The 13,972-nt window shown below is 41.2% G+C and overlaps 1 protein-coding gene across 1 annotated transcript in view; it reads right to left on the bottom strand.

Moving 5' to 3' along the window:
- Positions 1-1,840: 1,840 nt before the first annotated feature.
- NFE2L2 (NFE2 like bZIP transcription factor 2) overlaps positions 1,841-13,972 on the bottom strand; it is a 48,216-nt gene continuing 36,084 nt past the window's right edge. Inside the window, exons 2-5 of the mRNA XM_089690443.1 lie at positions 9,325-9,585; positions 9,160-9,234; positions 6,091-6,273; positions 1,841-3,544 (exon numbers count right to left, since the gene is read on the bottom strand). Coding sequence (XP_089546569.1) covers positions 2,354-3,544; positions 6,091-6,273; positions 9,160-9,234; positions 9,325-9,585 — 1,710 coding nt within the window. The 3' untranslated portion in view covers positions 1,841-2,353. The remainder of the gene's footprint in view (positions 3,545-6,090; positions 6,274-9,159; positions 9,235-9,324; positions 9,586-13,972) is intronic.

Genomic DNA, 13,972 nt, shown 5'->3' with positions numbered 1-13,972 from the left:
CCGTTATGTTGGAGGGGATGTGGATCTAAGGGAACAATGACACATATATGGTAGGATTGTCAAAAAAATACAGGGGTTTTGGCAAGATGTAATGCAGCTCACACAAGAGATTTTGTGGACAACTAAACAGAAGGATCCGTGGGTTTGTTTTATAGGACAGAAGCACCAGTGAAGCAGAATAAAAACAGTGAATTATACCATCTAATAAGTGCGGCTAAAGTGCTTATTCCAAAATTTTGGCAGGTACAAGAGCCTCCAACAAGGGACTAGTTAGATTATAGGGTGGAATATATAAACAGGATGGAGGAGTTATACCATTTAGACAAAGGTAATATGGGTAAATTTAGAAAGGATTGGGGAAGATGGTCTGACTTCAAGGCATCTGGAAAATATATGGAAGAAGTGGGAGGCCCAGGGATTTGATTGGCGGTAGGAGAATAAAGGGAATGTTCTGTAAGGCAGTAGCAGGAATAGGAGAAGGGAAAAGAAAGGTTGGAGGGAAAGAAAGCATAGTAAGAAAAAAGGAAGAGTTGGAAATGAGGATTGAGGAGAAAGATCATAGGTATAGTTGGAAAGAGATGGGAAGAGCTATATGGTAATGGTAAATCATTAGGGGGTTTGAGTGTGTGTGTGTAGGGGGGGGGGGCATAGCGGGGAGGTGGAATTGCAAAATGTAGGGGAACGGACGTATTTTGCTGTGCTTTTGTAATGAAAAAAAAAAAAAAAAAGTCTAATAAAAGATATAAGCACTACAGAGATAGGATGCATATGAGATGTACAGAAGGGGGAAGGGAGGGTGAGAGGGTAAACAAAAAATCTCACAACATTAACAACCCCCCTTAGCTTTGAATCTGCAGCTGCCGTCTCCCCTGGGAAGTCTTCATTCAATAAATTCTCTTTCCCTGTTTTCTCATTTGTGAGATGAAGAGGAGGGATCAATAGCATTTGTGATCTATCTGGTGATCACAAGGCACATAGTCACTCTGATTGGCTCTGTGCATGTCACCCATGACCTTTACTGTAACACATTCACATGTAGTGGCATTTCAGTGCAACATATCACTGCATCATTGGATAGGTTATAGAGACTTAGAACAACATTTGTGCTTCACTATACTATACACAAATGAAAGAATGATACCAAGAGAAAAAAAAAATGTAACAAAACATTTGGATGTTATATGTTTTATTAATGGTCATCAGACTTGCCTAACGAAAACATATAATATAAAAATTCAAAATTAAACTCAGGAGGTAAAGACAAAAGATACGTTAATAAAAAGATGATTCCCAATTTAATGTGGCCTGCAAAAGATAATGCTTAATGTACTAATAAATTGAATTCTTTTGGTACATAAAATAGGACATTTTATATATTTATATAAATAGGATGTATTGAACTATTTACAGTTAGAAAATTAAGGAAAACTGGGTGCATCTATTGAGGAAAGCATTGCTTTCAGTGCACTGAATCTTTTAAAAAGGAGGTTGATGTTTCTCCATAGCTATAGGGATTCCAGTCCCTCTCCAGTAAGTTGTCCAGCTGGTTTTTCTTTTGATGTCAAATTGCTATAGCAACAAAACCACCATCTTTCAAAAAGAATACAAACACAAGGGTGTGACACTTCTCCAGGAACTCTGATGACCCTCCATATATGCTACCCATTATATGCTATACTAAAGAAAGCCTTCTGGTGTGAAAATCTTCTAAAAACAGGTATTTCAGATTACAGGAGAAAAGTCACAAATAGAGTGAAGAGCACACACAATCAGAAACATTTAAAAAGTAATGTTAATTCTCTCAAAATACCCATTCTTGTAATAATCGGAACCCAGCAAATTATTGGAAAGTTGTTTTTATTTGTATTTTTTTTATAATCCAGAAATTTGAGGAGAGAGTGTAAAATGGCAACTCCAATTCCAACAACAACAGGTGCCCATTTTATGAAATGAACCCATGGGCCATTTATCATGGCCACATACCCAGTGAGCAAAATGTATTTCACCTGCCCTAATCTCAGTAACATCACTAGTTTGTAGTGAAAACTGAACAGTCATTGTTTGGCTTGCATACTGTATGTTCCAATCTTACACAATTATTGCCCGGTCAATAAACCTGACAGTACTTAAAATGTTCATTCTTAAATCCTGAGGCCTCTAAAATATAGTGATTTTAGTAGCATGTAGATTGGCTTAACTAGGTACTATAGTTTAAAAAATATATTTTAATATTATGTCATGGGCGTTAAGTGCTACAGTACAAAAATGCTAGTTCTAATAAAGCGACCCTTTAAGCACAACCCATTTACCCACACTATAGAAGCATAGAATTTTAAGGAAACAAACTAGTATTTTAGATCTGCTCTTTCTTAACTTCTATTTTTTTGGCTTTCGGAACAAGGAAGACATTCCCATCTTTTGTTTGTTGAAGGGAATATTCACGAGGAGAGTATGGTTTTCCATCCTCATCGCGCAACTTGTTGAAGACCTCCATGTACAAGGAACCGAGCTGCTTCTTCAGAAGACGAAGGCTGTGGTTATAATCTCCCTTCTCGGCGAGTAGTTTTTCTTTCTCGTTCTTCAGGTTATCTAGATCACTCTCCAGCTCCACAATGTTCTCCATTTTCCTCTTGCGACAATTTTGGGCTGCAACCTTATTTTTTCCACGCCTGCGTATATCTCGGATGAGAGCAAGTTGGGCGTCGTTAAACTGGTGCTTGGACATCAAAACATTGAAGTCATCCACAGGAAGGTTAACAATTGTATCGACTGAGAATGGTACATTAAGAGCTTTTGCTCTTTGCTCGTCTCTAGTGAAACGAGCCTCCTGGCGACTTGAAGCTTTGTCCTTTGTAAATGGGGTCTTACTGTGACCAGGCCTAACAGGCAACTCTGTTTCTGGAGAATTGTGAGATTCTGTTTCAAAGGATGCATCAAGTGGTACAAAAGGCGAGAGTGAATAAAATGCATCTTCTGTGATTGACATTGGGAACTCTTCAGTGGGATTTTTTGCTTGTACGGTTTCAGGTGTGCTATCCATATCGTCCATGTCAGAGTCACTGTATCCAAAAGGGGCATCTCCATAGACAGAGGAGCTCATAGACTGCCCTGGTGATGTAGCACATGGACTTGTGCCAACTGAAACTCCTGAATCAGAATCATTGTAATCTGATGGATTGTTCCCATTAAATGCTTTGCACATAGAAAGGTCCTTAATATCATCAACAGGTTCATTTAAAAGTTCAGTGAGTGACTGGCCTGAATTGTCTGTTAAAGGCACATTGGTCATTTTGGGGTCAATAAGGGTAAATATGTCATCACAAAAAGATTCCACGTTAAAGGTTTGGTTTGTGTTTACTGTGGGCACATTGGGTACAAAGGAACCTGCAAAGTCATTGGAGAAAACAGGTGCTGCATTTTCTACTGGCTTTTCCATAACGGATACTGGACTGTGAAACATATAACTGTGTACAGTCTCTGTAAGGGGTTCTTGATTTGGATACATACTCAGGTCTGCAAAGCCATCAACCTGATTGCCGAGACACTGTATGGAAAGAAGATACAAAGCAAATTAATCGAGGAAAAATTGCAATTTCACCACCTTAATATACTAGACCAATGCCAAGAGACAATATTCCTAAAACATTATTGACTGATCACAATGGAAGACTTTTTTTGACTTGGTAAAGTGTCACTAGCTCCTGGAATAGACTGACAAGTGCCAAATTTCAACATCCAATTGTCCACTCCAGATTTAAGATTATGAATATTTATTTACTATGCCCATGTAAGTAATTGTGAGCCAGTTTAGGAGTAATCTCCTGACATACAGGCCCTGTAAAAGGACTCTGCCTATCAATATTATGAGGTGCAAATGTGTGTCGTGGTTTAGGATAACAATAGTCAGTTTGTATCACTGTAGGCCACGTAGATCATCATGAGCGCTCTCTTAAGTACAGAGGGTGTTTTATCTGCAGTATTCCATTGTTATGGATACAGATACATAAAAAAATGTTTGTATATGTGTCAGTGTCTGTTTAGCAAACTGCACAAAAAATGATGAACTACAGGCACACAGAAAAGACTACCATTTAGTTCATAAAAATTTGTAATTCTATTTTAATAAAACATTAAAGTGTAACTACACTGTATCTGAGCCCCACAAACCAAAAACACAATTTAGTTCATTTTTAATATTGAAAGCAAATTCCCCCCACATCCATCCCAGTCTCCATGCTTTATTTTGCTGAAAAATCACTTTGAAAAAGCACCCCCTAGCATTTCTGGCTGTGGCCATCTTGAGTAAGGGCAGATGATTCATGTAGCGTTTACTTCCTGGAATCCTCCTGCCCTTAGCTCAAGCATAGAGGCAGGAGGGCATGCTTAGCTGAGAAAACCCCTCCTGGGATATAGGACATCATTTGCCTAGGCCAGAAACCAGGAAGCAACTGAAGAAATGTAAAAATAAATAAAATAAAATGTAGAACATATAAACATAATATACCTTTCTATCCATTTATTAATGCTAGTAGCATAAGTATTAAAAATAGTCAATAGTGTTGATTGAGAGATAGAAGTTCTGGTTTAAGAACTGGTTTACACCGTAGAAATGCAGTCCGGGTGTGTTTCGGATGCATTTCTATATGCACATTTTTGATGTGTTCCAGTAACTTTTTCCCCTCTCTTTTTCGTCAACTTAAATAAGGACATGTGCGTTTTTGGTGCATTTTGATGAGTTTTGCTGCGCTCCAGTACAGTTCAGTGCAGAAAAAAAAAAAATGCAGCATGTTCTACTTTTTTTTCCTGACACTGGAACTGACTGCACGGATGTGAACTATGCCATTGGAAACCATGTAACCTATTGTCAATGCTTTTTTTATGCAGAAAAAAAAAAAAAAAAAAAAAGCGCACTGGAATGCATGTAGTGTGAACTGGCCCTAACAAATATTATCCAATCTATTGCTCAAATATGCTAAATATTCAGATTAGGCAAATTTAATTGTTTATGTCTAAATCTTTTAAAGATCAAGTTGTCTTACTTTAAAGGCAAAGTCTAGACATGTCAACACAGTCAGTAGTTGTATGTGGAATTTGACAGTGGTCGTGGGAAAAAAAAAAAAAAAAAAAATCATCATTTCTGAGGACTATCAGAGCTGTCCCTAGCCCCACCCGCAAGTATATTCCTATTGGCTCATTAATATGTTGGGCAAATTCACTGGCCAATAAGAAAATGCAGAAGATAGGTACAGGATTCGGCTGTGATTAGAAGGTTTTTGCAGCTGTTGCAGTTATATGCATCTTTAGGTGTCTGCACTTAATATGTAAAGCAGTTTGCCACCTTTTCCCCAGTGAAAGTCTCTTTAACCCCTTGTCTACCAATATATGTTTATAAACGGCCTGGTATACAAAGGGTTAGAGCAAGCTCTTGGCTGCTCCTACATCCATGAGCTTGCTATTGATTTTTTACTGCTGAGAAAGAACTTTTATCTTAAAGTGATCCTGGCAACTCTAAAACCACCAAATCACTTTTATGACTCTGGAGGTGTGGGGCTTAAACCCCCCAATCACACCGATCCAACTTTGAAATCGTGCAACTTCCAGTGAAGTCGCACGATTGCAAAGTTGGATGGTATTCTGACTTGCAAGATATATGCTGCTTGCAAGACACATGTCTATAAAAGTTGCACCTAAAGTAGTGCATGCACTACTTTAGAAATCCGTGCAGCTCCGTCCAAGTCGGAATCGCACAGATATGACCACTGTAATTGCGGACAATAGGGTGCGACTTGCCATGCAATTTGCAAGTAGCATGGCAAGGCAAATCGCATGCCAAGTCACACCTGATGTGAATGGGGTCTTAAAGTATTTTTTTTTTTGCTAGAAGATTTTAAATGCATGCAAAAATGAGACTGCCCCAGTAGACACATGGTTAAGGAACTATGTGGTTTTTGTGCCCAGCCCACAACTGTATTGTATTAGACACTCTTTAGCTCTCCTATTTTTATGGTTGCCTTTTATATATAGACTTCTGATAATCAGAATTTGTATGCGATTGGCTTCTATAGCAAACATCACAGTAACAAAGCCTACCTGTAACTCAGGAATAGACAGCAGCTCCTCCCAGACCTGTTCCATTTCTTGCATGTTTTCTGCATTAGTGGCTGTGTTCTGCAGAGTTTCTGGTGCAGGAAGTTGCTCTGTAGGGTGGAAGTTCTGATTGACCTCTATGTGAGGACTGGGTGCAATTGCTGTATGGTAAGTCATTGTAGGTGCCTGAAAACATACATTGTATTTTTTATATCATATTTCAAGTGTGTTTACAATGAATCTCTCGATATCAAAAATATGTAATACAAGCTTAAAAACAAACAAACAAAAAAAAAAAGTTGCCCTAACAGAGAGGGTTAGATCCTTCTCTTCAAGTAAACTGTCTTGTGTAGCCCTCCATCATAACCCAGACAACTGATTAACCTTAGGCAGCCCATAGACTGTGCAGGAAAGAAATTAACACCCCCAAACAGTGCCGACAGGGGAATCCCTCCTGCTGAGCAATGGTCTTCTCCCGCTGGGGGAAGCGGTCCCTGCCGGGAGAAGACCGTGATTGCTATAGCAGCCACTAGCAATAATTGCAAGTGAATCGAGCATGGTCGATCATCAAATGGTCTATGGCCAGCCTTCGTATCACACTAACAAGATCAGACGTCAGACTCAAAATCTGCAGGAAAACAGAGGGGGAGTTTGTCTATTCTGTGTCTGTACACCTAGAAGCAACAACTAGGAGGCATTGGGCAAAGTGTCACAACCCTCTTCCACCAAGAATCACACACAATCTGTGCAGGTAGGACAAATATGGAGACTATGTGGCACTGGCAGGCTGGACAGCTGTAGTGGAGGTGTAATTAAATCCACAAAGAACCAATAATACAATCAGAGACTCTTTCTTAAAGTGGTATTAAACCTGTCTTGGGGTGGCTCCTCTATCTCGTGGACAGCAGCATTGTTTGGAGTGGGTAGTGTTAGAAGGACTTTACAAAAGTGACTAACATATTAAGGCCCAATTCCAGCTAATACTTTGTAAACAGTTACAGAAAGTTCTTTTTAATCCTTTTAGGATAAAGGTTTTAAAAAAAATAAAAGCTGACCATTGTAAGCACCCCTGTCAGTGCTAAATGGTTTGTCTCAGCCTTATAACTGCCATTTTTGCTTAACAGTTTGATCTGTTGAAAAGGAAGTTGAAAAAACAGCTGTATCAAAGCGTTACTAAACCCAGAACCCTGCATTCACTGGTCTCCCTCAGTACACAGAACATGGAAGTGCAATTATTTTAGCAAATATAAAAAAACTGAGGCTTTCAATCACAAGTTATGTGCTGGAGCTCCCTTCCTGGTCACCATTGTTCTCTTGACGTCAGGAAAACTTGTCATAAAAGTGACCCATGCAGACTGCAGAGAAATGAGGCAGACAGACTTAGTACTCTGGATTCAGACAAGTACACACTATACAGGGATATGCTTTGTTCATATTTTATGGCAGAGGTTTACAACCACTTTAACGATCGTTAAAATTGGAAAGGATGGAGTTATCCTTTATACGAATTCACAAACAGGGTAATTAACCTTCCATGCACGTGTAAATGTCCAGGCAATATAACAATCACTTTTCCCTGCATATGTGTAGGGCAGCAGCAGCTATCCAACAGCATTTGATGGACCAGGCAGCCTCACGGGTGTGTTAGGGAAGAACTTGGGATACCAGGGAGGGGAAAAGTTAAAAAAAAAAAAAAAAAAAAAAAAAAGAAGGAGAGAGAGGGATAATGTCATCCTCTGGCTCTTTGTGTAAACAGAAAACTTGCAGTAGTATCAGGTTGCCACCTGGGTTGCTGCAGAGGCATAAAATGTGTAAAGAGAAGGATAATGTCTTCCTTTGGCTCTCTAAAAAGGCAAAAAATTGCAGTAAATTAGATCAAGAATACTTTACTGCAATCCTTCGATGGTGTTCCCAAAACAAATCCATCCCAGGACTATGGCAGCATAATTAAAGAACTTGGGGTGGCTTGGTCCAGCCTCTCTCAACCAGGGTTCCTTGAGGTTTCTTCAGGGGTGCCTTGGCAAAATATCTAAAAATTGCCCAAAATTTGTATACAAGCCAACAGGTGGAAGAAGCCCGCCTTTTAGTTACACAAAGCCACAGGTTTTCATTGTTCACCATCACGACCTTCTAGGTAACCAATGAAATCAGTTGATGAGGATGTCAGCTGCCTGTAAAGCATCCTAGTTTGACCCTCCTCTGTCCCCTCTCCATCAGTTCTGGGGTCACATTAGCTCAGTGATGGAGAAAAACTGAGGGAGAAGAGAAACAGGAATACTAGTCAGTACCAGTGAGTGAAAGTGTATTTTGCTTTGGAAGAATAAATCACATTTAATGTTGGGTGGCCTATATGTGTGGATGTTGCTGCGTTATATATGAATTAAAATAGTTTTTCCCCATTTTAGAATGGGGTGCCTCGGGACTGTCCATAATTTGAAAGGGTTCCTCGGGACTGTCCATAATTTGAAAAGGTGCCTTGACTGAAAAAAAGGTTGAGAAACACTGGGTTGGTCTACAACAGTGATGCCTGTGGGTGCCTCAGATGCTCTGGCCAGGTACTATATGTATGACATATATGCATTTTAAGACTGACTTGTCTAATATTTAATTTCATCAATGAACATTAAAACACAACCTAAGTAAGTATACACAGTATTGATTTGATAAAAAGACATACATTGGCTGTGTGCGGCCTCAATGAAAATAACCATAGTTACAGGTATGGGGCATGTGCACACTCATTATGCCCTTCTGCAATGCTTCGTGCCTAACCAGCCAATCATCAGGTCCAAGCATTGTCACATGGTGGTGGGGTTGTTACTAGCAGAGTCCCCATACTGATCATAGGATATGGTCTGTGTTTGCATAGGATCTTTGTAGAAGCTGCAGCAGGGAAGTCAAGTCAAGGTATCAGAAGATGCCTTCCACCCAGCAGGGTAGGTTTATTTATTTATTTTGTTCGGAAATCTTGCCAGCATGTGCTGCAACTTATATTGCATAGACCATTGCTAGTTGCCCAAACTTGCCCCACACCATACAATTAAATACAAGATGCAGCTTAGAAATATTTACCTCCAACTGGAATGTATCAGCAAAAATTTTCAAGCATTCATCAAAGGACAGTCCTTGGCCCAGATCCAACTTATTCTAGATACAAAAAGAAATGTAAACATTATCTCATTGACCCCAACAAGTAGTCCATGCCGCACTGCAAGTAAACAAGTGTGGACTAATTACCTGCAAGGAGCTTGTGACCGCTGCAGCCTCCATGGGTGCTGGCTGCTGAACAGGGATGAATTCTCCAGTCTCTTCATCTAATTGTAGATTTGCAAAAAAGGCCTTTTCCTGCTCCTTCAGAAGCTGCTCCTGGTGTTCTTTTTCAAGCTTCTTCTGTTTTTCCAGCTCATATTCTTTCTGTCTTTGGTGGTAGTCAAAAACTTCTCGACCAACACCGAGGTCAATGTCTTGTTTCCATAGGATGTCGATGAGTTCGGTATCCTAAGAATAAAAAAAATACAATATAGAGTCAGTAAAAAGTAGAACCCAACTGCCTTCATTACACTGAGGTAAATGGATAAAATGGTCTGAAGAATGTGTTCTGCAGCAGGATAATGACCCCAAACATAACAGCCAATGTCATTAAGAACTATCTTCAACGTAAAGAACAAAAAAAAAAAAAATCCTGGAAGTCATGGTTTGGCCCCTACAGAGCCCAGATCTCAACATCATAGAATCTGTTTTGAATTACATGGAGACAGAAGGATTTGAGGCAGCCTACATCCACAGAAGATCTGTGATAAGTTCTCCAAGATGTTTAGAACAACCTACCTGCCAAGTTCTTTCAGAAACGGTGTGTAAGTGTACCTGGATAAAATAATGCTGGTTTGAAGCCAAAAGGGTAGTCACACCCAATGATTTAGATTTTTTTTTTTCTCAACTCATCTTGTTAATTGATAAAATTAAATCATTAACACTTCTATTTCTGAAAGCTTTCTTATTTTACAGCACCTTTTCACACCTTCCCCCCACACCTTGATTCTGGTTCAGCAGCATCTAACCCTCAGGGTATAGGAGAAAGGCTTTTTCCACCTTCTTTTGCAATCACATGCCATGTCACATGAGATCTAGTAACAATAGGGAACTATCAGAGGAACTGTGCTCATTTCATTTCCTGTCAAAATAATATTCTACAATCACACAATAGGCTGTGTCTAGCTCACAAGGAAAGATACAGATCAGTATATTTGTGGAGTGATGCAAGACTTTGCCTTTTATTAATCTGCTCACAACAAGCGACACAAAATACCTAAACCTACCAGTAATACATCAGTAAAATTCCAGTTAACCATTTCATTGGAATTTGGACAGAGCTTTTTATGTAGAAAAACATGATACAAGTTTCATGATAAGAAGCTCAATTCACAAAAAAAAAAAAACTAACACAGGGGTCTGCAAACTCTCCAAAAAGTCAGTTTACTGTCCTTCAGACTTTAGGGGGCCAGACTGTGACCAAGTAAATAAATAATGTCCAATCTTTGGCATTAGGGGGAGAAATAGTTGGTGCCAGTGTCCGGAATAAAACCCCCCATCCTTGGTGCCAGTGTCCGGAATAAGGCCCCCTCATCCTTGGTGCCAGGGTCCGGAATAAGGCCCCCCCATCCTTGGTGCCAGGGTCCGGAATAAGGCCCCCCCATCCTTGGTGCCAGGGTCCGGAATAAGGCCCCCCCCCATCCTTGGTGCCAGGGTCCGGAATAAGGCCCCCCCCCATCCTTGGTGCCAGGGTCCGGAATAAGGCCCCCCCCCATCCTTGGTGCCAGGGTCCGGAATAAGGCCCCCCCCCATCCTTGGTGCCAGGGTCCGGAATAAGGCCCCCCCCCATCCTTGGTGCCAGGGTCCGGAATAAGGCCCCCCCCATCCTTGGTGCCAGGGTCCGGAATAAGGCCCCCCCCCATCCTTGGTGCCAGGGTCCGGAATAAGGCCCCCCCCCATCCTTGGTGCCAGGGTCCGGAATAAGGCCCCCCCCCCATCCTTGGTGCCAGGGTCCGGAATAAGGCCCCCCCCCATCCTTGGTGCCAGGGTCCGGAATAAGGCCCCCCCCCATCCTTGGTGCCAGGGTCCGGAATAAGGCCCCCCCCATCCTTGGTGCCAGGGTCCGGAATAAGGCCCCCCCATCCTTGGTGCCAGGGTCCGGAATAAGGCCCCCCCATCCTTGGTGCCAGGGTCCGGAATAAGGCCCCCCCATCCTTGGTGCCAGGGTCCGGAATAAGGCCCCCCCATCCTTGGTGCCAGGGTCCGGAATAAGGCCCCCCCATCCTTGGTGCCAGGGTCCGGAATAAGGCTCCCCCCATCCTTGGTGCCAGGGTCCGGAATAAGGCCCCCCCATCCTTGGTGCCAGGGTCCGGAATAAGGCCCCCCCCATCCTTGGTGCCAGGGTCCGGAATAAGGCCCCCCCATCCTTGGTGCCAGGGTCCGGAATAAGGCCCCCCCATCCTTGGTGCCAGGGTCCGGAATAAGGCCCTCCATTCTTGGTGCCAGGGTCCGGAATAAGGCCCTCCATTCTTGGTGCCAGGGTCCGGAATAAGGCCCTCCATTCTTGGTGCCAGGGTCCGGAATAAGGCCCCCATCCTTGGTGCCAGTGTCCGGAATAAGGCCCCCATCCTTGGTGCCAGTGTCAAGAATTATCCCTCAAGGACCAGATAATGGCAAACAAAAGGGCTGCATCCGGCCCCAAGGTGCAGTTTGGAGACCACTGCTTTAACACAAGGATAAAGATCTTTATTACAGCCATGTAACTAAATTTCAAATCCCACTGGATGCAGCTAAAAACGACTGTCCCCTTTTTGAAAAAATTGATTTTTGCCCTGGTGTGTTAGCTTTGTGAACTAAGCTCAAGATATACGGTTTTCTGTATAACTGGCCAGTACTCCATATTCATGGCACGTATTATGGATCCAACATGATATGATTGAAAGTAATGAAATTATTGTGTCTTCACAAACTGGTGGAGAGATTGGTAAACGTTTGGTGGTCTGCTGGTGCCTCAGAATTGCACCACCAATGCATTAGATAAAATTGATATTTTGTGGTGGTCCAAGTACCTCATCCAGGTTCCCTTAGGGGGCTCCTTATAAAAAGGGAAAGACATGTACATCTCAAGGGTGTACAATTGGAGCCTACGACTTCATAATCTGCAATGGACAAGTCCCTTGTAAATGTTTAGATACTCCAACCCTAATCTGCAAATAGTATCCTGTGGTGTAGCCTCCTTTAGGCCAATTATTCTGTATGGATCTCTCACTTTAGTTAAATCTTTATATTTCAAGCTACTTGAATAATGTTTGAGTTGCACTTTATGCTCATTTGGTCAATGCAGAACATTTTAGATCTGAAAAGTGCAACTGAACAGTGCAGATTTGCAAGTTGTCAGAAACCTATTGATAAGTTTGATTATTTTATTTTCCAGGGACAATTTTCACCCTTTTGATCAGCCACTCCCTGTCTACATGCATGCACTCCACAAATGGCTACATGGCATTTCTCAGGGAAAGTTTCATGATGGTGACAACAGTGGGCCATGTCTGCATAATGTGTGACATGCAGGAACACAATTGTGAAACATGGTCAGATTGTTGTCACCCTATAACAGGAAGTGCCTAAACAAGCATCTTCATGGCAGAATCAACAGGTATTCTAAATAAAGACTTCAGATTTATTGCTCAGGCATACCAGCTTGGAATTGAAATCGCATCGATTGAATGAGAATGTCAGTGTCTTAACATTTACGATTTTCTGCAGTTTTGTTCCGATTTCACATACATAGAATAGAATTGAAATTACACTGCAAATTGCAAGAAATCATTGGAAATCTTCATAAGTAACAATAAAGTCTTCAAAAATCGCACCTAAAATTGCACATAAATCGCACGATTTTAAAATTGCAGCAGTGTGACCAGTGACTTAATTTTGAAAACAAGTTCTAAACAAAAAAAAAAAAAACAAACACACACACACTACAATGTTAACACGATATTATAGGGCTCATTCACACCAGCCCCTTTGGGCAGTGTTGACCAATACTGTCTCAGTCTATAGACAATTTGCCTCATGTCCTATTGTTTCAGTTTACATCAATGTGCTGAAAAACAGTGGGACAGGTTACATTTTTATGCAGCACTAATTGGGACCGGAAATATTTTCCCGTAAAAAAAAAAAAAAAAAAAAAAAAATGTATGTTTTTTTACAACTAGTGCAATGCTTTGTAACACATTCCCCCACACCTAACACAATGGAGCATAACCTGCATCGGCTGGTGTGAATGGCCCCTTAGCAATATATGGATAATTTCTCACCAATTCTGTTTTATGCAAACAAATATATATCCTGTACCACTAGCACAGAATTTAGCGGTGTGTAACGTCAACCATTGTATTAGTAAACCCTTTAGTGTTGGCTTTGTGGTTGTAGTGGAACCGGAAGAGTGAGCATTCCATACTGGATTCCACAAGTGCAGAACTCCTTATCTCATTATACATATGTCTAAGTTAGCAATGAAAAGAGCAAAGAATGTGCATAGTGCATTAACTCATAGTAGCCTTTGTTCATATCTCATGAAAAGTACTAGCAAATATCACATGGTCACCCCCACCAACAACTCTGAAAAACGATTCATTAGAGAAGCTGAAAAAAAATATGTTAGGACCACCATGGCTTCCACCAATCCAAGGGATGTTAATGATTTCCCCTTCTTTACTCTAAATGTGTATACCAGGCCAAGAATAATTTTAATACCAGGTAGTACACAGACCCAAACTCCCTCCCACGTCTATGGACACTACGTTTATAGGTGTTGGGGCAATGACAAGATTGCCAATTGGCCACTCTGGGT

The sequence above is a fragment of the Staurois parvus genome, unplaced genomic scaffold (genome assembly GCF_062004578.1).
Source record: "Staurois parvus isolate SC_StPar_1 unplaced genomic scaffold, SC_StPar_1.0 ptg000530l, whole genome shotgun sequence".
NCBI lineage: Eukaryota > Metazoa > Chordata > Amphibia > Anura > Ranidae > Staurois > Staurois parvus.
Note: the sequence above shows the minus strand (reverse complement) of the source record. Positions and strands in the feature narration are given on the sequence as shown.